General features: G+C 42.6%; 2 protein-coding genes across 6 annotated transcripts in view; both read right to left on the reverse strand.

Moving 5' to 3' along the window:
• aasdhppt (aminoadipate-semialdehyde dehydrogenase-phosphopantetheinyl transferase) lies at positions 1–5,857 on the reverse strand. Its single transcript, XM_086126348.1, has 8 exons — positions 5,440–5,857; positions 5,247–5,360; positions 4,943–5,072; positions 4,450–4,571; positions 3,868–4,029; positions 2,469–2,522; positions 2,206–2,340; positions 1–299 (listed from the first exon to the last, which is right to left on the reverse strand). Exons 1-8 carry the CDS (start codon positions 5,602–5,604, stop codon positions 282–284), a joined length of 900 nt encoding a protein of 299 aa, XP_085982474.1. The 5' UTR covers positions 5,605–5,857; the 3' UTR covers positions 1–281.
• Positions 5,858–8,386: 2,529 nt separating this feature from the next.
• Positions 8,387–23,317, reverse strand: part of gria4a (glutamate receptor, ionotropic, AMPA 4a) — a 73,732-nt gene continuing 58,801 nt past the window's right edge. The window contains exons 15-18 of one of the 5 annotated variants that reach the window (XM_086124853.1): positions 19,441–19,688; positions 14,612–14,726; positions 13,147–13,284; positions 8,387–10,865 (exon numbers count right to left, since the gene is read on the reverse strand). In XM_086124853.1, coding sequence (XP_085980979.1) covers positions 10,701–10,865; positions 13,147–13,284; positions 14,612–14,726; positions 19,441–19,688 — 666 coding nt within the window. In that variant the 3' untranslated portion in view covers positions 8,387–10,700. Of the gene's footprint in view, positions 10,866–13,036; positions 13,285–14,611; positions 16,063–19,440; positions 19,689–23,317 lie in introns of those variants that run through there. The other 4 variants (XM_086124852.1, XM_086124855.1, XM_086124854.1 and 1 more) reach the window with 4 other exon arrangements.

The raw sequence follows: 23,317 nt of genomic DNA on the forward strand, positions 1-23,317 counted from the left end.
TGACTGTTATAAAAATATGTTTATTGTCATAATTTGTGAACCTCACATACTGTATAACTCCACATACACTGGAAAAATGCACAAAATCCAAATTGGGATGCAGCTTACCGGTACTCTTGAACGGTATTTTTCTGTCCATCAAATTGTTGCGCTCTCCATGTCCTCTTTTCTTCTCATGCTCTCCTTCCTGTCACCATCCCGATCAGGAGCCAGATGTAGCCATCTTTTAATTGTGACATCAATTTCCTGGTTTGAGGCCCAAGATGTTAGGCCGTTAGGTCTCACAGCGGCTGTAAGAACTGTAAGAAAACAAGAATGGACAGTGTGTTAGGAAAACAAACATTTGTACATGTCACGAACAATGAATGGTCAGTAAAAATAACCCCTGAAATTTCTTATAATAATAATAATAATAATACATTTCATTTATAAGCGTCTTTCAAGACACTCTAGGACACTTTACAACCAAAACTAAACTAGGTGTGACGCTGTGGGGCGGAATATTAGCCACCAAAAACTAAACGTGAATAACTTTTAAATAGCCGAGGTCGGCCGATCCATCGACTCTGGGACTGTAAAATGAACTGGAACAACAACCAATATGGAAACCGGCTGTTGCCGGATCCAAATAGAGGTCTTCTTTTCAATGATGTTGTTTTATCAGTGATCACTGTTACGACGATAAGTGAACATTCAGAAACTGTCAGAGAGCACACTATGTGCTCCTGCTACGCTTGGATGGAATGTTTCCCCCTCTCCAATGAACTCTTGTCATCATATAGAAAGAGAAAAAAAGATTGCTGTGGTCTGATAAGCCTTGTAAACCCGAGGCTACTAAATATGCCCGCTTTCAAATGTGACTCCAGTCTGACCTCAGTGCAAGATTTAAAATGGCCAAGAGGCAAAGTAATTCAGGCCAGCTGGAGGCATTGACTGCAAGCATGTGTGTGTGTGTGTGTGTTTTCAACCTCTATTTCTATTTCTTTCAGGGCAGTAAAAGGGGGTGCATTTACATTCTTAGCCACTCGCACTCATGTATAAATAGAAACACAATTATCCGTCTGCAGACACGGACGATTTCCGGGCCATGCCTATAATCTGACAGCCTTTGACCTGAAAGAGTGTCCGAACATGGAAGCAGAAAAGGGTCAAGAAGTAGACTTTCCCCTTTTTGAGTGTTGGGAGATTTCGGGGCCATCATCCTGGACCTTAATGATTGCAGTAGCTGCAAACCCAAGGAAGTGATACAGCGAACCCCCACGTTCCACAACTACCAGGAATCTCCAGAGACTTTGACTAAGCGAGCTTTCGCAGTGGCAAAAAGTGTTTTGTTTTTCTTTTTGTGCATGATGCCACCCCATAAGGAAGGGATGCTGCAAAGAGGGGATCTGCGTTTGAACCGCGCAGGCAGAAATGGAAGTTATTATTTTTGTTACAAACGCCAATTCCATTGGGGGCACCGCCCACATCTGGGGCTCATCTCAGACGGTGATGAGTTTGCCGACAAGAGGGAATTGCACCAGCTGGATGGGCAGCAAAAGGCCATTGATGCTGCTCATGTCAGCAAAGAGCAGGAAACACAATTCAAATCTGCTTGCGTAAAACTGGAGTATAAGCGTTGAAAATGTGATGGAAGTCTCCTTTTGCGCAGTGACATTGTGCTAAGGTTCAAATTTATTTCAGCTGGACCCATGAATCGATGGTGCTGACGTCCACTACCGTTCCATGAGGGGCAGACTGGAGGAGCCTCCAGTGCTTCTTCAAAGATACCTCACATGTCATGAAGTTGAAATATTAAAATATTATGTCATTTCTTGAACGTGGCAGCGCATATTGTGTTCAATGCCATGAATAATTAAAAACGTTCTGAAAGCGTTCAGGCACAAATCCTTCATGAAGTGCCTGGTGTGTGCTAGTAAGTAAGAAAAGGTCCGTGTTGACATTCTTAAAAGAGCATATTTGCAACGGCTAAGTTATATTTCAAAGAGCGTACCTTATAGCATCGAGCAGATTTAAAATGGTTCCGTTACAGGGCACCAAAATGCCTGCAATTGTGAATTTCAGTGTGTACGTTTGTTTGTCAGCATTGGTAAGCGGTCCTTGGGAAGACTGTAACTGGTCAAACGTGACAATATTATGCTCTGAATGTCAGAAAAATGTGTCAAAAGTGAACGGGGACTGCATTGTATGTCATCTTTGTCTCACAGGTGCTTCGGCTTTCGTTTGGAAGCTTTCCCAGTAGGCGGGGTCTTCCTCTGTCAGAGGTGAGGCTGACGCGATGAGGTCAGGGAACGTCAGCAGTGTGAAAGCGGTGGGTGGAGGAAGTGATGAGGGAGGATTCTGAAAGGGAACAAGACAAATGATGTGCATGGCATGATGACCGCTCGCATAATATAATGCGGCAAAGGTTACAATTTGGCAACTGCTCATCCAAAATAACTAAGACAGAGGCAATTCACAATACTTACTGTCGAGTGTCCCAATGCTACAGCAACATGATGATCAGCGTCAAGTAAACTCTCCTGCGTGCACACATCATAAAAATGGTGTCATAACATGAAGACAGTTTATGAAGATTGCCTGTCCGTCTATCGAAACAACTAATCTAATGGCGACTTACGGTCAGCGCTCAATCTCACACGTCACTATACCTTTCTCAAAATGACCTTGATAGTTAGCAGCCAGTCTGAAATGGGTGTGAGCACTGCCATTCCAAAACATTTATACTGGTCAGAGGTTGCAGGTCTAAAACCAAGACCAGTTTTGTGATGGGAGTATGGTACAGTGATAACGACAACAACAACAACAAAAATCAAGGTTGAAAAAAGGTACACTCCACCATTATCAATGTGAGTGAGCTGCTACTCCCTTATGAGAAAACCTTGACACTGGAACTGCATTGAGCATCGGGTACCTCTCAAGGGTAAGTACGTGACGAGAGAGAGACGCGCTCGCTCACTTTAGACTGTTGGTAACCTTTAGCGGTCACATGCTAAATCTTCTGCCGATGTGCATGTCGGCGAGGAGGAGAGAGAGGAGGGCAAAAGATAACACCAGACTGAGGGCAACGCCGGAGGAGGACAGCAAAGGGACGAGAGGGAAGATGACGTTTCCTCTGCCTTGATGGAGCACCCCTTGGACCTCGCTCTCAATCTCAGCAGTGTGAGACCACCTGGGATTCACAGAGTGGATGTTTCCATTAGGAAATCCACTGAGGGGCAGGTGTTGGCATTGACCTGCCTTTACACTCATTCATTGCAGGCATTATACTGCATCTAATTGGTTGCTCCTCCGCCGTGTTTGTAACAATCTGATTTCATCCAGGACCTTTTTAAGTGCTTGTAAATACTGTTGGAGGTCTAAACTGAAACAAACGACAAATATCTTTTGTACACAGATGGCACTCTTACGCAACGTGTTCTTATTAAGATGTAGTGGGAAACCAAGCACGGCGATTACAAGTGACTAGCACGTCTGCCTCTCAGACCTGTGGATTTTGAATGTTTACTTGCGTGGGTTTTCCCCACGTACACGGGCACCCTACCACGAGTAAACCAGCAAGTGCAACACAGTACTCGTTACAAGCCACACACGCAACAAACTATGGACAATCCATAATTGGCGGCTCTGTAGTTATGACCTTCCACGAGCAAACATTTGAATAAACTGTCAGCTTCACATCCAGATATGAACATGACAGTTCCTAGTTTTTTCATGCCTCTGCACAAGGGACATATGCAGCCGCAGGGATTTTGTGCTCCATTTTTTTTTTGTTATAATAAGAAAACAGTTCAAAAGTTACTATGTCTAAAAAGTCATCTTCATCTGGGTCTTACCCAACACAATAGCTCCGATACATATACTCACTTGAAACAGCCAGCTCTCCTCGGCCTCTTCATCCAGATGCATTCTGGTCTGGCAGAGAACACGGGCCTGTGTGAGAGCTTCAGAGGACAGATGAAACTCCAATCTTTGGAGATTGAAACCCAGTCCTGTGCCAATGGCCTTGAGGAAACTCTCCTTCAGGGCCTTGAGAAGGACAAAAAAATCCCAGTGAGATCAAGGAAAGTTGGAGTAAGATGATTGCTAATTTTGTACATTCCATCACTTTGACATCGCTACTTGCATGCTCACGAAAAACAAGCACTGATAAATCCAGCAGAGGGTACACTTAATTTCTTGTTGAGGGACAAAAAACTTAAATAACCTATATTGATGGTGACGATGATTAACAATGTCATTATGCACATGAACAGATGGTAATCAATAAAAATGCACAAGCTAAACAGTGTATATTGATTATTTCTGTACATATGGATCTGTGTGTGTGTGAATAAGGGAAAGGGAAAGAAGCATTATCAATATAATGCTTCTTTCTCACAAACGCATACACCTAAAAGTCCCTGTAGGACATAGCAGCGATATAAGGTCGTATGGTCGCCTGGTTACCCAGTGGCGGTAGAACATAGCGAGCTGATGCTGCTCGGAGTCAGCTGACTTGATGACGCGCCACTCGTACGGCGTGAATTGACGAGTCATGATGCGGAAGAACTCGGGCACTGTGTTGCTACCTGAAGAGAGGTAGAGATGGAGGGAAAGAGAGATGGAACCAAAAACGACAGGGGGGAAAAAACCGACAAAAATGAATGATGACTTGTATCAGCTGTGAAGAGGTAGACAAACATCATTACTGTACTCTAGCGCCATCTCGCGCATGCAAAGATGTTCCCAGTATTTTTTTTCCCCCTCGATAGTAAAACAGTGACACCTAGTAGTCAAAATTGAAAACATGCGCAATGCACTAACATTGTACACTACTCTAACTACAGTATGTTTTAGAATTATCATGCGTTGTAAATTGTGCAGAGTTCTGGAAGGTTTTTAGAGCAGACGTCAAATTATGAGCACTGGTCCAAATTTAACTGCTGGGTTCATCACTGACCTGGCATGACTGTCTTCATGATGTCAACGCCAACTTGAATGCCTTTCTCAGCAGCAAGCACCGCATAGTCCCCCTGGTGAGAGATGTTAAAGCTCCAGGTCTGAGGTTCCGCTCCCGAATCTGGGCTGACCTGGACAAATCCACATTGAACATCGATGCCGTCCCTAAGTACGCCTGCCTCTCATGACTATAACAGAGGCCCATGTATTAAAGAGAAGGTGTCTTAGAGGCACGTGCACTATATTCCTGCGAAACAAATGATGATATCCGTCCCATGCATATTGTTAAAGTAATCATCACGAACTTGAAGTGGTGCAGCTAGGTAAGGCTTCCCTCTCGGAGATCGTTTCAGGCAGATATGTGCCCAGGGAATGTTCATCCTCTCGCACACGAACCTCCTAAGCAGCAACCTGCCAGCCTGACACATGAACGCGTTTATTAGACAACCGAATCTCAGTGAAAAATTGTGATAGGCCAATTTGTTCAGCACAGCTCACCATGGCTGATTTGGCATCTTTCGCGAAAACAAACGCTCCTATTCTGTCTTTCTCCTCCGGCTGAACGCAGCGAGCAGCAAACAGCCAGTCAGCCCTGGCAGGAGTCCACGACCCGCAGCGAAAAGCCCAACGAATAGAACCCATTCGGTCGTCAGCCTCTGACATCTTGGCTCCTTGACCACGAGTTATGAACGTCAGAATTTGTCACCTTGCTAACGTTAGCATTGCGTGCTAGAGAGAGACGCATTGTGCTTTCTGAGAGTAATAATTTAGTTATCGCCGATATCTCTTAGCGGAGCAAAGCGACGCGCTTTTCAATGGCATTGTAACGTAAAGTACAGTAGTAGGCGATTTGTTTACATTTTAGCTACGGACTCCGCACGTTCCCGGAAGAGCACGGCGAGATATGATGATGTCATAAGAGACGCTGGGCCGATTGACCAATTAGAGACACCAAAACTGGGCACCATTAAAGATGCTTTCAGTTGCTAGTTAAAAAAACTTGGATATTTTAAGATCCGTTAAAATTTGATACCAACTGACGTACTGTAAGAGAAAAGAAAACAATTACAGTACAATAATCCAAAGGATCATTTCTGGCAGACTAATAAGAGTAATTAAGGTGTTATCTGAGTTATCAGTCAGATATAATAGTAGTAGTTAGGTGATCAATGTCTGCATTTGATGTATAGCCATTCACTCACTTAGTAAACTGCATACGTAGTCTCCTTAGTGAATTAGTTTTTAGACATGAGACGAAGCGCAGAGACTTTTTCAAGGAAATTAGACGTATTTTGTTGTCTCGCGCATGTTTCTTTTCACCATGTGATGATGTACTGTATTATATTTTAATAAAAAACAAGCATTCAAGATCTGGGTTTTTTTTTCCTTTTGGAAACTCATTTCAGAACAGAGATAAGAACATATACATTAAGAAACAGGGCGGCCGGGTAGTCCAGTGGTTAGCACGTCGGCTTCACAGTGCAGAGGTACCGGGTTCAATTCCAGCTCCGGCCTCCCTGTGTGGAGTTTGCATGTTCTCCCCGGGCCTGCGTGTGTTTTCTCCGGGTGCTCCGGTTTCCTCCCACATTCCAAAAACATGCATGGCAGGCTGATTGGACGCTCTAAATTGTCCCTAGGTGTGAGTGTGGGCGTGAATGGTTGTTCGTCTCTGTGTGCCCTGCGATTGGCTGGCAACTGATTCAGGGTGTCCCCGCCTACTGCCCGAAGACGGCTGGGATGGGCTCCAGCACCCCCCGCGACCCTAGTGAGGATCAAGCAGTTCGGAAAATGGATGGATGAATAAGACATTTCGGCTGTTACAGCAGGAAAAAAAAAATCAACATTATAATCTATCAATGGTTTTAAAGGGCATTTGGTCACACCATTTGGCAAGATCGACATGCAAGCAATATTTTAAGGGACTGAGAATTATATATACAGGTATATACTATATATATATATATATATATATATATATATATATATATATATATACAGTACTGTATATATATCTTTTTTGCCATGTGGGAGGAAACTGGAGTACACCCAGGCATGGGGAGAACATGAAAACTCTACACAGTAAATTAAAGAATTGAACCCTCGACCTCTGTACTGTGAGGCCGACGTGCTAACCAGTCATTGCGAAAGACGAAAAAAACAATTACCGGTAAAAATAAAATGAAATCTCCCTCTGTCTACACTCACACATTGTGTTTACTTTTTACCCCACTTTGAATTGCTTCTTTTCATGGTGCTTCAAAAGGTGTTAGTTTTACAGGAAATCTGGTACAAAGGAATCTGCTGTTTCAAGTGTCAATCTACTGAGTTCAGCATCACCCCTTCTGTGCTGTGTGAACGTGTCCCCGCAGGCTGACTGGAGTGCAGCAGATAAATAAACACACAGAGATGTTCAGCTGTAATGTTTACTATAAAAAAAAAAGTAAAAGCAAAAACTAAAGAACTGCCATGCTGACATGTCAGCCCAGCAGATACCTTTTTTTGTGGTTTAAGCCTGAAATGAATTTGTTAATTGATCTAGTATCAATATATAGAACATCTATTGTAAAATTCTCTTTCTCGCATACATACAGTACAATTTCAGCCTGAAAATATCTGCAGCCCCGTTCATTACATGTAAACACCATCGTTTTTTTTAGAATCACTTCCATCTGTGCCTGACTGAATTCTGCTCATATGTATTTCATATAGGATTGCTACACTGTGACATACCAGTTAAAGAAGCGAACGCCAGTCGTTCAGTGAATTACTAAATGTGGTTAATCGGGAGGCACCAGAGCAAAGGGGGAGAAGGAACTTGAATTGCCCGTAAAAGATCAATTTACTTGTATGCTCTTAATTAGTGCTCATGGAGTTACTCGTCACTTTTCAAGTGTTGTGTGTGGGTAATTGGGGAGAGAGGAGTTGTGTCACAGTGATGCAAGAAGAAGGCCAGCAAATATGGAATGGAGAACATTTGTGGAGAGTTCAGTATATGGCGCCACCCAATGTGTCCTTGCGTGTGCATTCGGAAGTCTTTTGGGTGTATTCACCTAACTATCATATTCTATAGCGATGTGCATAAGAATCAATAATAATTGATTATTAAGATATTTTGTCAGATTGTGTGGAAATTGGCGATTGATGCGAAATGGACTGCAGTCGTTCAGGCTCTCAGCTGTTTTAAGAAATGCAACAATGGCTACGGGAAGTTGGCAACTCCTCCACCGAGTATTGCTATTCTCGTGGACACCGGCGTCAAATCATGGAATCAAGAGGTCAGAACAATGAGTGAGAGAGTGCTCACATCCATTGAAATTCTGTGAAATGCCAATGCCCTAGTATTTGCTACCAGTCCCGCTTCCAGCAAGGATGCCAAAAAGCCTTGTGATACTGTGAATGGTGTCCGTATGGCCCACGTTTCTGTCCAGAACCACCAAAATCACTATGGCGTACAATAAACCTTTATTTGCCCGACGTGAGAGAGAAACTCAAATGTTAATTCATGACAAAATAAATGTGACCCATTTTTATTTTTCAGATTTGTCACACTATTATTCCAATGAGCACAAGTGGTGTCATGTGAATTTATGAAATCAAAGTTAATACACATCAGCCGGTCAACATGGGCCAATGCAAATTTGGGTCAAAACATCCACAGCCAATAAATCCTTCAGGGTGAGCTTGTCTCGGCATCAGGTTTACACCTGACCTCACTCTGAGGCAACATTAGATGAACACAAATGCTACATGCCCCAAACGCTACACACTCATCACGTTGTTCATTCTCTCCGTGCTCTCACTGTTGAAACTTTTTGAGTTTCCATTTTTCACAAGGAAACCCATTTTGCTGTGCCCGGGCAATCAACAACCCTGTGTTTCTGTATGTGTATGTTTGTGTGTATGTGCCAAATGGGCTTTCAGTGTTGGGTGGTACACACAAAGACTGTGGCATTTTAATATTGTCAAGTTATCAAAAAAAAAAAAAAGGCCATAAAACAGAGTGTATGCTATACTGTATATATATATATATATATAGATATATATATATATACATACTGTATATTCATATATTCAGTTGTTTTTATATAGCTATGTATTTACATATATAATATGTAGATTGATAAAAACGATTTGATTTTAACTACAAGTAGTGGCAAGTTTAGTTTGTCCTCATTATTGCAATGATTTATTATCTAACATTTCTTTAAAAAAAGACAGTGTGAGTTTCGCTACACCTTATTTACAGCAGTTTTAAAAAGCAAACTTTCTGACAATAAGCTCTCATCGTACCTTGAACTGTCTTTTTATTACCCGAGAGAAAAAAGATTTCGACTACATGTTGATACGGTTCGGATTAATCAAAGCTTTCACATTATGGATGAATAATTTGCAACCTGGGCGACTACATTGGGACACTCAGCTGTTTAGAAATGTGCAAAGATTGATTTGTATATTTAACTAGCATAACTTTCTGATGTATTCATATAAATCACACACTTAAGCACTCTGTCGGTAGTCCCTTCACAATCATTGCGATTGATTTAGCCTCGTGTTCGCTGGTTGGCTGTCGTCCTTGCCGGTGTTTTTTCTGTGTCTTTATCTATCATTTGAATGCCACCAAAGTCAAAACGGGCCAAGGCTCCTTTAATGCGGATCAAATGTTAGCTCCTTACAATGCTATCTTCTCTGCGACCACCCATACTTGAAAATTGTTTACACCCTGAAACTTATTTCACCAAGGTGGTACAAAGTACAGAGGAAGAGTGAAACGCCAATTTTAGTACAACACGAGGTACCGGTATGTGAAACTCTCGGTTAACTTACTTGTCGGTGGCTATGGCAACATGTCACTTAAGTATCATGACCATAAGGCTAAGTGTAAGAACATGCGATGCAATTTCACGAGGGCCACTCTGCCTCTGAATGCACTGCCTCACGCAGACGTCTTAGGCTGGGTTCTCTTGAAGAACGTAGCCACTGAACTGGACATACATACATTCCACTGGCCGCTAAGTTTCTGCCCAGAAGACTTGTCGAGTTCTGGTCACACTCTACTGTCCCCAAGCCACTTGTCTAAGAAGGCTTGGTCATAACAGAACATGGTCAAATTTGTATTCTCGGGCCCGTCGTATAAGCCACGTTGACAGCAATGTGGAGGTTTTGTCTGCTCCATTGTGGCTGTCTGCCCTGCTGCGTGGGGCAAGAATTCATTTTGCTTGAAAAGTAAGAAAGTTTTGTCTTTCGTATTTAAATTTCCATGGCAAAGTCTGTATTGTCCCCCAAAACAATCAGGCTTACAGTTTTGTGGTCTTCTAAGAGGATACACCTGGCACTTTGCAGGCAAGATGACGAGAGCAATGACAGCGTAATCAACATAAATGTTTGTCTTTGTAAGGCGTTGTTGAGGGCTGCCGTTTATTGGCCGAGACTGTCCAATGAAAACAAGATGAGAGATTTTTTTTCTATATCATCATGATCGTGGTTATAGCTCAGTATTTTAGCCTCAGTTCGTTTGGATGAATCTTCCAAAACCTAAACAAAAAATAAAGAAAAAGAAAAAAAAAAGTTGCTGCAGCCAACCGTAGCAACGTTCTCTACACGACGTAATCCATTTTCTGAAGTAAAATAAGTCAGAGGCAGCGGGAAAAGATGTAAAAATGTACGGCGTCTGAAGATAAAGTGATGAATATGGACGTGATCCTTGAATGTGAGTCTGCATGTTGGTGTGTCACTAAGGCACAGCGGATCTTTTTTGGTTTTCAGGGCAGTCCGGAGGAGACCACTGCAAGGCCAGGGTGTCGGAGGGTGGCGTGGCCAGTGTGCACAGCTTTAGGGCAGTCTGGCGTTAGAACGCGGCCGTTTTCCCCCACACTTCCTGTGATGGACAGACGGGCCTTGTTTCGCATGGCTTCAGAAAAAGACAGCTAGAGGAAGAACAGGAAAGAGGTTGGTCAAATTATGTATGCATGGGGGAAAAAACTGTACCATAAATGCACCATTTCTTTCAAAACATGTATGCATGCATTTGACATAATCATGCATGGGCCTTCACACGTATTACCGGTACGTGGAACGCACAAAAGTTGGGAAGGTGCAGTCACAACAAGTCGCCTCGGATAAACACGGTTTGACTTCATATGCCTTAGTGTGTGTGATAGTTATTTTGGATTTAAGAGTGCTAAAGCAGTCCTGACGTTGAAGTCATTCAATGGACTGCTGTGTCCTCCATCCTCGCTCACATTCAATCCTGTCCTAAAAATATTTCCAAAATGTTTTTTTCTGGTGTTTGAAATCAAATGTGGACTCATTTGTAGTGATAATTATTGAGAGGGATTATTTTGTATTTGAAAAGCATCGAGCTTCGTAAAGCATTTGGGGGGCGGGGGGGTTAAAAAAAATCAGAATTCCTGGTGTGAATGCACCCACAAACCATGGATCACACAGAAGGTCAATCACAACATTAAATGCTCACACGGGCAAAAGGAAAAAGCAGGCAACGAATCAACAAACGCAAGATTTATATTGTAGACATCTGCATTTTAGAGTGACCATGCTTTTTTGGGGTGAGGTGGGGGAGGAGGGGGGGTTGAAGTGATTCCATAGCTGGGCAGAATATAATTTAAAAGGGATCATTTTTGGGTAGGTGAGGATTTGAGAAACATCAAGGGAAAACAGGAAAATGACATTTTGTTTTGTGTTGAGGATTCAGATTTATAGAGAGGGAGTAAGTGACTATACTGCTCGGAGTAGGGGGGCACACTTCACACGGACAGGCCACTCCATGATGTTTTTGCATATGCTATGTTTCAAATTAGGCAGCTTAGATTGATTAAATCAGCGTATTTATTTTTAGATTCATTTGACGCCATTTAATTGGCCTTTTTCAACATCATTGAGTAGCTGTGCTACATGAAGTGTTTGTTGATCAGTTTCCCCCCCCCCCCCAGCGACGCTGGGTCACTTTGACGTTGTCAGGCCCCGATTTGGCGAAAGCACCTCTCAAGTCCATCCGCAACAGCGATGCACAGCCCCACTACACAATATGAACGCCGAACCTGAGCATTTGAAGGTTTGGTTGAATGCGGATCACAACTCCTGTATGTTGTCATGATGCGTAAACATTCCCCTTCTGACTTGGTTGTTCTCAGGTAGTTTTAAGGTTTTCACATTGTGAAACTCGTGGATCGTGTGGAATTGTTTTGAATGTGAAGGATCTCTCACATGGACTTCCTTGGTGTGATGTCTATCACATTACTGCTGGAAGTGAGAATATAACTGATGAAAGCTGGTGTCGACGCTGAACATAATTAATTTGTAGCTGGAAGCTGTCATATTTGAATGAGAAAATCTGTGTGAAACAGTTCAGATCCGTCCAACACCTTTAACATGTTGCGTATCGAAACAATACAGTGTCACGGCACGTTAACTGAAGACACCAAATGATCTATCAGTGTGACATACTTGTGTCATCTAATTTTCTTTTATTTGTCGTTAGGTATATATTTACATGCATTTTTTTTCCATGATAATCACTACATTTCTTCACTGACCGCTTGGAAGAAATATCATGATTCTACTGCCATCTAGTGGTGTGTTTAGAGTCAATTTCAACTTTATTTTGGTTCCTTGCCCTTGCTGTGAAATAAAAACATCCCCTTCCATTGTACAAGACGATCATCCTCAATAATTTTGTTGTTCACACAAAACAGCATGTGTGGATGGAGCTGTGCATCCCTGCTCCATTGTTTTTTTTTCTTTTTTTCCGAAGAGTACAATGCAGTTGTCTAGTTATGTCATTAGCTATGAGCATCACCATCACTGGCATGTTATCATATATCCATCCTTAATAGTCTTGCAGCCAAAGATGGTGGAACCAAATCTAGCAGAAGGATAACAACAAAAGAAATGTACCTAAAATTGTAGGCCGGTAATAAATAAATGGCCAAAACAAGGTTTCATTAAAAACAAGCAAAAATAAATCACCTTTGATTCCACAATGCTTGACCGTACGTACTCATGAGCATGAACATAAACAACAAACTCCAGCATCACCATGATGACCCCATCTAGACGGACGGCAACCTCTAAATCCTACCCCTAGATCTTGACCCCCTCGGAGCCGTACACGTTGTACCCCTCCCTATAAGTGGCTAGATTCTGGGTGCTTGGGGAGGGGCTGGGGCAGTGGGGGGGACTAAGGTCCACCTTCATGCGTTTGGCTTCGGCCCGCGACTTGTAGCAGAATTCGACCAGCGCCACAAGCATGGCGAGGCCCAGGCCGCCCACGAGGATGTAGAAGACCCCGGCCACGTTAGACAGGCTCAGGGCCTGAGACGACTTGTCCTGTGGAGCGCAGGGAGTTGGGGGGTGGGGGCAGGGAGGCGGCGGGGTTGTGTTGGGCAAGGGGGTGAGGCAGAAGCCAACGGGGAATGTTGTCGATGGTTATCAGAATGCAAGAAAGTCAAAGAAGGAAAAAACAATACAAGTGAGTGAAGAGAATCAAGGTGAGATGGAGAGAGTAACAAAAAAAAATGAAGAGGAGAACACCGGCGGGGAGAAGAGAGACAAGAGGATACAGGGGGTTAGACACATTCAATAGTGATTGATTTCAGTTTATTTCATTGCGATTGGGTCAATATGGCATCATCAAGTCATGCATCTGGAATGATTGTGCACAATTTGCTGAATCATGACGAATTCTAACTCCATTCTATGTCTACAATGACCGTGAATACTTTCACTGATCCGACCACTTCTACAGTGTATACTTGAACACATCCAATGTGTCATTGTGTCAGAACATCTGAAATGAACAGCCTTTCAAATGGATCAGTGTTGTCAATGAAGAAATTTCTCTTCACTCGCAAAAACAATCAAAGCAGCTTGCATCTTTTATGGTTTAGCTCAGTGGAATGTTATCTTTATGTATGATATGCTCATATTCTATCCTTTGGATCAATCAATTTGCCCAAATCTCCTCGAGGAAACAAACATTTTGGGTTGACAGTGATATTTAAGAAATCGTTTAAAGCATCAAATTGTTTACATACATACAAAAAAATAATAATCTGAGCAATTGTCATTTTGGTTGCTGGTTTATAAGCCATTAATTTTTCAAATCGGATTTTAGGAGTCCTCTTTTAGATGTACATGTACAGTATTTGTTTCACTTCTAATTTAAACATTGGAACACAATTGACTGTGTTTATACGGGAAATAACCTGTCAAGTTTTACCTTTCCAAATATGACAATGACATGAACGTGACCATAGTCTAATAATAATCGGTGGTGCAGTCACCGTTGTATCTCTGAAGCCAAATGCAATGGAAATGAGTTTGCCACAGATTGCTACAGAAACTGAAGAGAAAGTGATTACCGGTATCTGTTTTGAGAAATTTGATGCGTTTCGTTCAATGTGACTCGCCATCATATACAATGACATTCAAAAATGTATCTTTTTTTTCCCCTGATGCAAGCACCACACACACCACACACACACACACACACACACACACACACACACACACACACACACACACACACACACACACACACACACACAGATATAAAAATGTTGCTATATGACAGTAGTTGCAGTAATCTGGAGCATGTTGAGGATGAAAGTTTTAGGCTAGCATTCGTTTTAGGCTGTGACAGCGTGAGACTGACCTTACTTCCAGAGTCCTTGGGTCCACATTCTCCCTTGTCATACCACCATTTGTTTTTCAGTTTGTCTAAGACGCCCGCTTCGCTCAGTTTCAAAACGGCAAGGTTTACCGGGATTCTTTGCGTGTAAAAATAACATAAATAACATCATAGGTCATGTTATTTTATGTTATTAAAAGTCTTTCACATATGCATTGTACAGCTCAGCAAATACTTCATCAAGTGACCTAGCGCGGATCCCACTGAGTACATGTGTGTATGCTCGTTGAGGAGGGGCTGGGGGAGAGGAGCTCTGCGAGCTACAGACATATGAGTGGGACCCACCTTTGTCACTTCACATAAGGCAACCATACTACCCCAGATGTTTTTTTTTTTTTTTTTTTTTTTTTGCAAATACTGTCCGGACAGGAATATTGACCCCCAGAGGCATTGGTAGCTCTCTGCTATGGCTGGGAAAGACCGTGATACTGGAACGTCCAGCTTGCCACGCTTTTACTTGCAAGTCTTTTTACTCCATTGTGGCATTTAACAATAAATTTGCTTTTTTTTTTTTTTTTTTACCTTGCATGATTGTAAGCATTTATTCCCCATAGATCTGATATATTTTATTTGTATTTTCTCAACAGTATGGCAATAACTTGATCTGACTGGGTCAGTCTGTTAGAAAAGATATTCGGTAGCTCCTTTTTAGGTGGCAACTATGCCACAGAAACATTCCTGCCCTGCGATTGTTTGGCAACCGGTTCGGGGTGTCCCCCGCCTACTGCCCGAAGACAGCTGGGATTGGCTCCAGCACCCCCCGCGACCCTTGTGAGGAGAAAGCGGATCGGAAAATGGATGGATGAAAACATTCCTGCCTTTGTCTCTCCCCAGAGCTCCACTAGGGGGCGAACATTCCTGCCTTTCCAGTCTTTGGAGATTGTTCTCTTAAATCTATTCAATACAGAACCTCCGCACCACCTTGGCTCTTTACTTTCAGAAACAAGTGTCAAATCTGTAGGTGTTGGTACAATCGGTTAAATTTTCTAGCCATCTGATAAAGTGTATTTTGAGAGAAATGTTTATCTTTTAATGTGCTCAAGTGGTGTACCGGTGTCAAAGGCTTTGAACCTTTTCATGTGGAAAAGGGGCACGCTGTTGACAACAGCTGCAGCCTCGAGTCTACATTCAAAGCAGAAGGTTTTCTCAGGAGGTTTTCAACATAACTTTTTCCCTTTGCCAACACTCTTCACCAGGGTAGATGCTTGCATTACTGCAGGATGGGGGGCCATCTTAGGCTCCCCAGCCGGCGATTGACCCCCGTACCCTCATGGTGGGAGGGCAGACAGAGAGGGCTAACCTTGGAATCCCCTCCCCCGCTGCCACATTCTCCTTTGTCATACCACCACTTGTTTTTCAATTTGTCCAACAGGCCCTGCTCGTTGAGCTTTAGCACGGCCAGGTTGACCGCATTTCTTTAAAGTAAAAAAAAGGAGGAGGGGGGTGGGAGGGGGGGACATAAGATAGTTTGGTCAGAGCAAAAGATAGAAGGAAAGACAGTCAAGCTGGAAGGGCAGCAGTGCCTGGTGGAAGAAGGTGAGGGATATGGGAGCAAAGGGAGGACAACTAAGAGGTGGTGGAAGGAAGATGGAAAGCACCCCAGAAAAAAAAATCTCTTTACCTCTTTTACTCTCTTCCCAAAAATGTTTTTTTTTTGCAAATGCTATCTTGATAAACTGTACAAGAGGTTTCACACAGTGCCAAATTGCCGATGTACAGTGTTAACCAGGGCTGTAGCCTGCTGATGGAGCTCCTTGTCCCATTGTGCAGCTTCACTGCCCTCCAGCTAGTCTCAATGTGTGTGTGTGTGTGTGTGTGTGTGTGTGTGTGTAAATCCACTTCCCCGCAAGCTTCCTATCACACCCCTGAAGGGATTGTGACCTCCAAACAAAATTCAGGGACATAGGCTGAGTTTGGGATTTAAAAATGGGTCTCAGAGTGGAAGTTTTTGAAAAGTACTCTGTTGTTATCTTCAAGTACTGAACATCGTAGACTGAAGAGACGTGAATGGATGATCCAAATGAGACAACTCAACAATGCTGTTGTAACATTTCTGCCTACAATACTAGTCCAATTAAGTGATCCGGTACATTTAATTACACTACTTATATGTCTGATAACATTGCATGATTTCATTATGTCAAATGATTAACCTTTGTGTGTGCGCAAAGGCTGGCACGTATTCTTTACAAAGTGGTATTGACTCTCATTGGTCTTGCATGCATACAGTATATTTGCAGTCATTTTGCACGTACACAGAAGTCATTCTAACAGCCTTTTCATACCTATGAGAACCTTTATACAAAAAAATGCAAACAAAAACCTTCCTGCTTTTATTTCATAATTAAATAAAAATGTCAAGAATTAAACTGTTTGTGAATTAAAATTCATTCAATGCGGCTCTTACTGGCATCCATGCCTTTGGCTGAGGGGCAGTTTGCATTCTTTGTTGACTTTGGGCGAAACAATCTGTCGTAAGGCAAAGCTATGAGGTTGCATTAAATCTACATGCAATTCTCTCAGCGGGAGTGGCAAGAAACATTCTATTAACTAACCATTGTATGTTGAAAGTAAGGAGTGAAGTGGCTGAGAACAAAAATCTTGTGGGGGGTGGGTGGAGATCAGAACAAACCATTTGTCCATCTGATACTAGTCACAACTGCTAACGTTTCGGAATTGCTTTGCGTGCCGCACGGTGGAGCAGGAGCGACCCCAAGGATTTGGGGGCCCCTACAAAAACACCCATGACCTCTACTGCAAATTGAAAATACTATTTGCTTGGGCCTGTCAGGCATGGGTCCTTAGAGTCATTGTCACTTTTCTTTTTCACCACTTTTGGCAGTCCTATAGTGGAGCACGTGACTACCATGTCTGAATCACAGCCAGAAGTTCTGAGTTCAAATCTCATCTTGAGCCTTTCTCTGCAGTTACAGTGCTGTATAGCTAGAACACTGCTTGGAGGGATTGCTATGTGAATTTTGGATATCTGTCAAACTGGAGCTCATCACCTTAAGTGAGAAGATGCAATGGGCAACACTTGGTAAAAATACCCATTCATAATTCGATTTTTTTTTTTAATGGCATAATTATTGTGTTTATTTGGAGGGGAGAATTTTGCACAAGTAAAGAGAGTTCAGAGATATTGATCAAGACAGTGTTCTCTGGGGTGATCTAATCTACAAGCTATGATGAGATCAGTGGTTCTTAACCTGGGTTCGATCGAACCCTAGGGGTTCGGTGAATCGGTCTCAGGGGTTCGACGGAGCCTCTGCCATGGAGGGTAAGACGCACGTGACTCAATATGTCAATTAGTTATAACACGCCCGCTTGGCCATCACTGGCCGCAGATGATCACATGACATTGCATGTCCAATCAGTGCTGTGGGAAATTTAGTTCGCCTAGTATTCAACGTGTGACTGTTGGGATAATACGTCGTACAATTAAAAAAAGAAAAAAAAAAAAGAAATTATACTTATTATACTTTATTTACTCTTTTCTGCTTTTAATAAATGCGTTTTTTTTTAATATCTTGAATTTTTCAGTAAGGGTTCGATGAATGCGCATATTAACTTGGTTGGGTTCGGTATCTCCAAGAAGGTTAAGAACCACCGGCTTAGATGATTAGAGCAATGGATGAAAAACAGGTCATAAACAGTCACATATCATTATTTAAAGCTAAACTTCAAAATGCAATGATTATAATCATCAGAGAACATTTTTCCTCACCGATATGACACTATGAGGAGAGGCAGCCTCACATTCAGAGAATATTATTAACCCTCGCCACTGGTATTTGAGGGACTTCTTTACACCACTCATGGGGAAAGTTCTAGGACGGGCATGTTGCCTTGCTTTTTGTACAAATTGAGGAAAAGATTTGAAAGAGAGAAATGGAATTGTCTGATTCGTTATTTCCCCCTCAGCAGACAACTATCACACTGGGAAAGCACTGCAATAATATGTGTCAAATAAACAAAAAAACAAACCCTCACACATTTATGACTTGAATTTCCTAAGAAGTCAATCGCTGTAATATGTATCCACACTGCAAGGAAAGAAGGGTTAAGCATTTTTGTTTGGTCAAGTTTAAGTCCCCCATTAGTCAGGCCCCTCTGCTCAGCGCCTTTTATTGTTGTTTCCTATAATTTCCCCTTGTGGGTGTGGATGCAGTGTCTGTAGCCTGAGGTGATTGCCCCTCCTCACAGTTATGTCACCGATCTGCTTCGTCATCATTATAACGATCATCACTACAAATGCCTCTGCTTCAAAGTAACACAGACGCAAGACAGCAGACACATGGACAGTGTTACCTGGAAGGTGACCCTGTGAAGAAACGAGTGTAAAGGAGGAGCAACATAAAGTGACACGGGACATAACGATGGCCAAAAATATAAGTGACAAAGAGAAACACACAATGAGACAAACTAAGAAATTAAGGCTCAAGGTGATCAAGAGGAGATATGATGATGTCTACACATTTAACACATGTCACAGTAATTGCTGCTGGGTGAAAACTTATTATTATTATTATTATTATTTTAAAATTTTATTTATTTATTTTTTTGGGGGAGAAATAGTGGCATTGTGTTGATTTGTGGCATCCAAAGGATGTTGAGTTTTAAAAAAATCAATGGTCACTAAATTCTTCTTTTATTTGTGGATAAGAAGTTTCCACCGGGCAGCAATGACAGAAATTATTGTATAAAAGGCACAGCAGGGTAGGTGGAATATCGCAGCAATAGCACAGTACCATTCTTGTTACTGTTTCCTATTGTTACACTATTCCACCTACCTTAACTGTGAGCCTTTGGGTGTAGCAATTCCGTATCCTTTGGAGTCCAGGTTGCCCCCGACTTTCATGGTGTCACAAGGCTTGCGTTGCTCCGTGTACTCATTCATGGTGGACTCCAAGAGGAAGGCGTATTTCCCTTTGGACTTGCGCACCCTCGCCACGCCTTCCGCGGTGGTTTTGGTGAAGACAGTTGGCTCGGCTGACTTCATGTATGACCACATCTTCTCATATACGGCTATTTTGGACCTCTGGGTAGAAGAGAGATGGGGGAAAACACAATGGCAATTAATTCATGTTGACAACAATTGAATATTTAATGATAGAGCGAGTTGTGTCAATTTGCTCAATGTTTTACAGAAGAGAACGATTGGAATTAGCAACAGTAGATTTAAAGTTAACATTTCGGACGCAATCATGCTTCATACTCTCTCTCTTTCTAGAATATTCTTGAACTTGTCAGTACTGTAATTCTTTTACAACTTTGGGATATGCGAGACGGTTCAACGGTGGTCGACTGCTAAGCACGTCCGTCTCACAGTGCACAGTGCAGAGGGTTCGATTCTTGCTCCGGCCTTCCTCTATGGAGTTTGCATGTTCTCCCCGTGTGCCTGCATGGGTTTTCTCCAGGTGCTCCGGTTTACTCCGAGATTCCAAAAAGATGCACGGCAGGTTAATGGAACACTTTAAATTGTCCCTAGGTATGATTGTAAGCCCTGCGATTGGCTGGCAACCACTTCAGGGAGTACCCAAAAGTCACCACAAATTTGATACCACATTTATATTGTATCGGATTACACGTGCAAATGATATACAGTAATGTGTGTCGGTGAAGTTGATGCGGCGATGATGACTGTGCAAATAAATTGAAGCCAGGAAGGGGAAGATGTGTGACAATGTGGTGTGTCTCATTCCAGATTCTTGAACAATGAGTGAGGCGGTGAAGGAGGAAATGGATGCTGGAATTCACCTTCAAGCATCCGCACTTTGAAAAACATTTAATTACACACTGACACACAAATGGGCTCAGAGGAGGGGATGATGCTCATGCACATACACTCACATGCACCCATAGGCCTATGAATATGCTCATGTGCACTCATTCATACACACACATGTAGTCACACAAACAGACAGATAATTAATGGTGGTGGTGAATCCCTCTCAGCTGTGGGGGAGTAAATTGCTTTTTCACCCTCCACAGATTTCAGCCTGCTCGTTATGTTGATGATGCCAGAGCTGTTCAAGGAAGCACAAACTGTCTGCTCTGATAGCACCCCGCCAATCCCCACACATCCAAGCAGATACCCAGCATCCTCACTACAGCTCATATCTTTTAAATCTATTATTTGGTGTATAAGCGCACACAATGAGCGCAAGATTCTTTGGAATACTACAGAGCATGAGCACATGTGACAGAACACAGTTAGCTAAAATGATCATTGCCAGCAAGCTGTGAGTGAGTGAAACCAAACTTGGGATTTGCTCAGTCCTTCAACTTCATGCCGCCACTCTCTACCACGCCCTGTCCACTCTTATCATTTCTCCACAAAGGGTAAAGTGCCAAGTGCACTTGCCCACAATTTTATGACTTTTGACTGTGTGCTTCACATATTTCCACTGAATTTTGTGGAGGTTTGGGCGTGGGCCAAGCAACATCCATCCATCTATCCATTTTCCTAATCCGCTTATCTTCACAAGGGTTGCGAGCGTGCTGGAGTTTATCCCAGCTGCCTTCGGGTAGTAAGCAGAGTACACCCTGAACCGGTTGCCAGCCAATCGCAGGGCACACAAGGACGAACAACCATCCGCGCTCACAATCACACCTAGGGACAATTTAGAGAGTTCAATCAGCCTGCCGTGCATGTTTTTGGAACGTGGGAGGAAACCAGAGTACCTGGAGAAAACCCGCGCAGGCACGGGGACAACATGCGAACTCTACACAGGAAGGCCGCAGCTGGAGTCGAACCCTGCACTCTGCACTGTGAGGCAAACGTGCTAACCAGTTGTCCACTGTAACTGTTCAAATGTAAAACCAGGCTCTATTCAGTCAAGTGTCTTTAATTTTCTACAGCTTATCATTCAGGGTGACTCATGAGCTGGAGCCGTTCCCAACTTACCTTTCTGTTAAATGTGGTCGCAGATGTCTCAGTACATTGCTGCTTCCTGTTCCCTTTCTCACGCATACAGTTCGGGGGACTATTTGCGTGAATTGAAAAATAAAAAATTATGAAATCAAAAGTGTGTCGTTTTGGTCACTCATTTACATGACAACAGCCTTTTAGAGAGAAGTCCTTTTCAAATAGGATTTCAAAATGGAAATCTTTGAATGAGGAAGCGTGCCAGACCCTCATGATGTAGATATTGGTGCAGTTTCACAAACTAAGTGTACTTTACTCCCGTGAGTCTAATAGTCAAACAAAATGTATGCCAAGATGAGTCTAACTAACATACATCAACTTTCTTTTGGATAAGGCCATAAGAATGGGCTTTTGGTGCACATGCATTTGATACTGGTGCCGTATGAAAATGTCTACAGGTGTTTGTTTGTTTTTTTTGCGTCATCCGTCAATGTGATGTCACTCTCCACTTTTTACTTCATTACTGTACACTAACTGGCATGGTGGTGTGCTTCCCGCGTCTGTGTTGTGCTACTTAATTTTCCAATCCTTGCCACGATCAGGGTGACTTGTTTGTCAGTCAAACCAGACATCAGAGTTTCTACCCGTTACCTGATCCTGGATGTGTCGATTTGAGGAAATAAAACTTTTTTACTTTCCAGGTAGCACTCATAATACTTCCTCGAAGTTCCCTCCACGAGTCGAGGCATACAAGGTTTTATCGATAAGAGCCGTAGTAAATAAGGCCACGGTGGTTTGTCGATAATCAGAAAGAAGCAGACGGTTTCATTGACACTTTAGCATCAATTTAGCTCCAAGCTAGGCACACTTCAGGACCATTTCAGAAAAGCTTCCCCCCCACTGAGAATTCTGGAAATGGCCATCGATGTATTCTTTGCAGCACACACCAGGAGTGGAATAAATCCGTTTATACGCTCATTTGTTATCGTCCTGCCTGCAGTCAGAGCTGAATACTTTTGCTCTGCTTTGTGCACGACACTGCAAAGTCTGGACTGAGCTCTCTGTACAGGTACCATGTCTACTGCTGCTGCTTTCTCCAATGCTGCCGTTGAGTAGTGTGTTTGAAATAAAATCTTGCTTGGCATCATCACATAGCCTTGTTTTCTTTTGGTATACATTTGTTGGGGTACACTGTAGCGTGTAGTTAGACACGCTGCCAGCCGAAGACTGGTCAGAAAACCATAACAATATTTCAAAATAGGAAAGAAAGAACACCGCTGTGTTGCTTATTTGGATGAATGTGGCAAACACAAGACAACAGACCGTATTTTCCGGACTACAAGTCGCGTTTTTTTTCATAGTTTGGCCGGGGGTGTGATTTATACTCTGGAGCGATTTATGTGTGAAATTATTAACATGATTATGTCATTTCACGTTATTTTCACATCAAACCACAAGAGGGCGCTCTCGGACTGTGTTGATAAATCGACGATTAGTCTGACGTAAGCGTCGTAGAAGAAGAAGCGGCGCATTGTCTACCTCCCGAGTTCGGGGAGTTGTTTAAAAGTGACACCGAGGATGAAGATATCATTGGATTTAGTGATTTGTACTAGTGAAACTGATAGTTTGGTAAACTTGTTAGCATGTTCTTAATGCTAGAGTCATCTGAATAACTCTTAATATGTTACGTCATTACTGACATGACCAGGCATGTCAGTCATGTAACGTTTGTATACCGTACACTTATTCAGCCTGTTGTTATCTATTTTATTTTTATTTTAAATTGCCTTTCAAGATGA

Source organism: Hippocampus guttulatus, chromosome 12 (assembly GCF_054856545.1).
Source record: "Hippocampus guttulatus isolate MCC_2025c chromosome 12, RoL_Hgut_1.0, whole genome shotgun sequence".
Classification (NCBI taxonomy): domain Eukaryota; kingdom Metazoa; phylum Chordata; class Actinopteri; order Syngnathiformes; family Syngnathidae; genus Hippocampus; species Hippocampus guttulatus.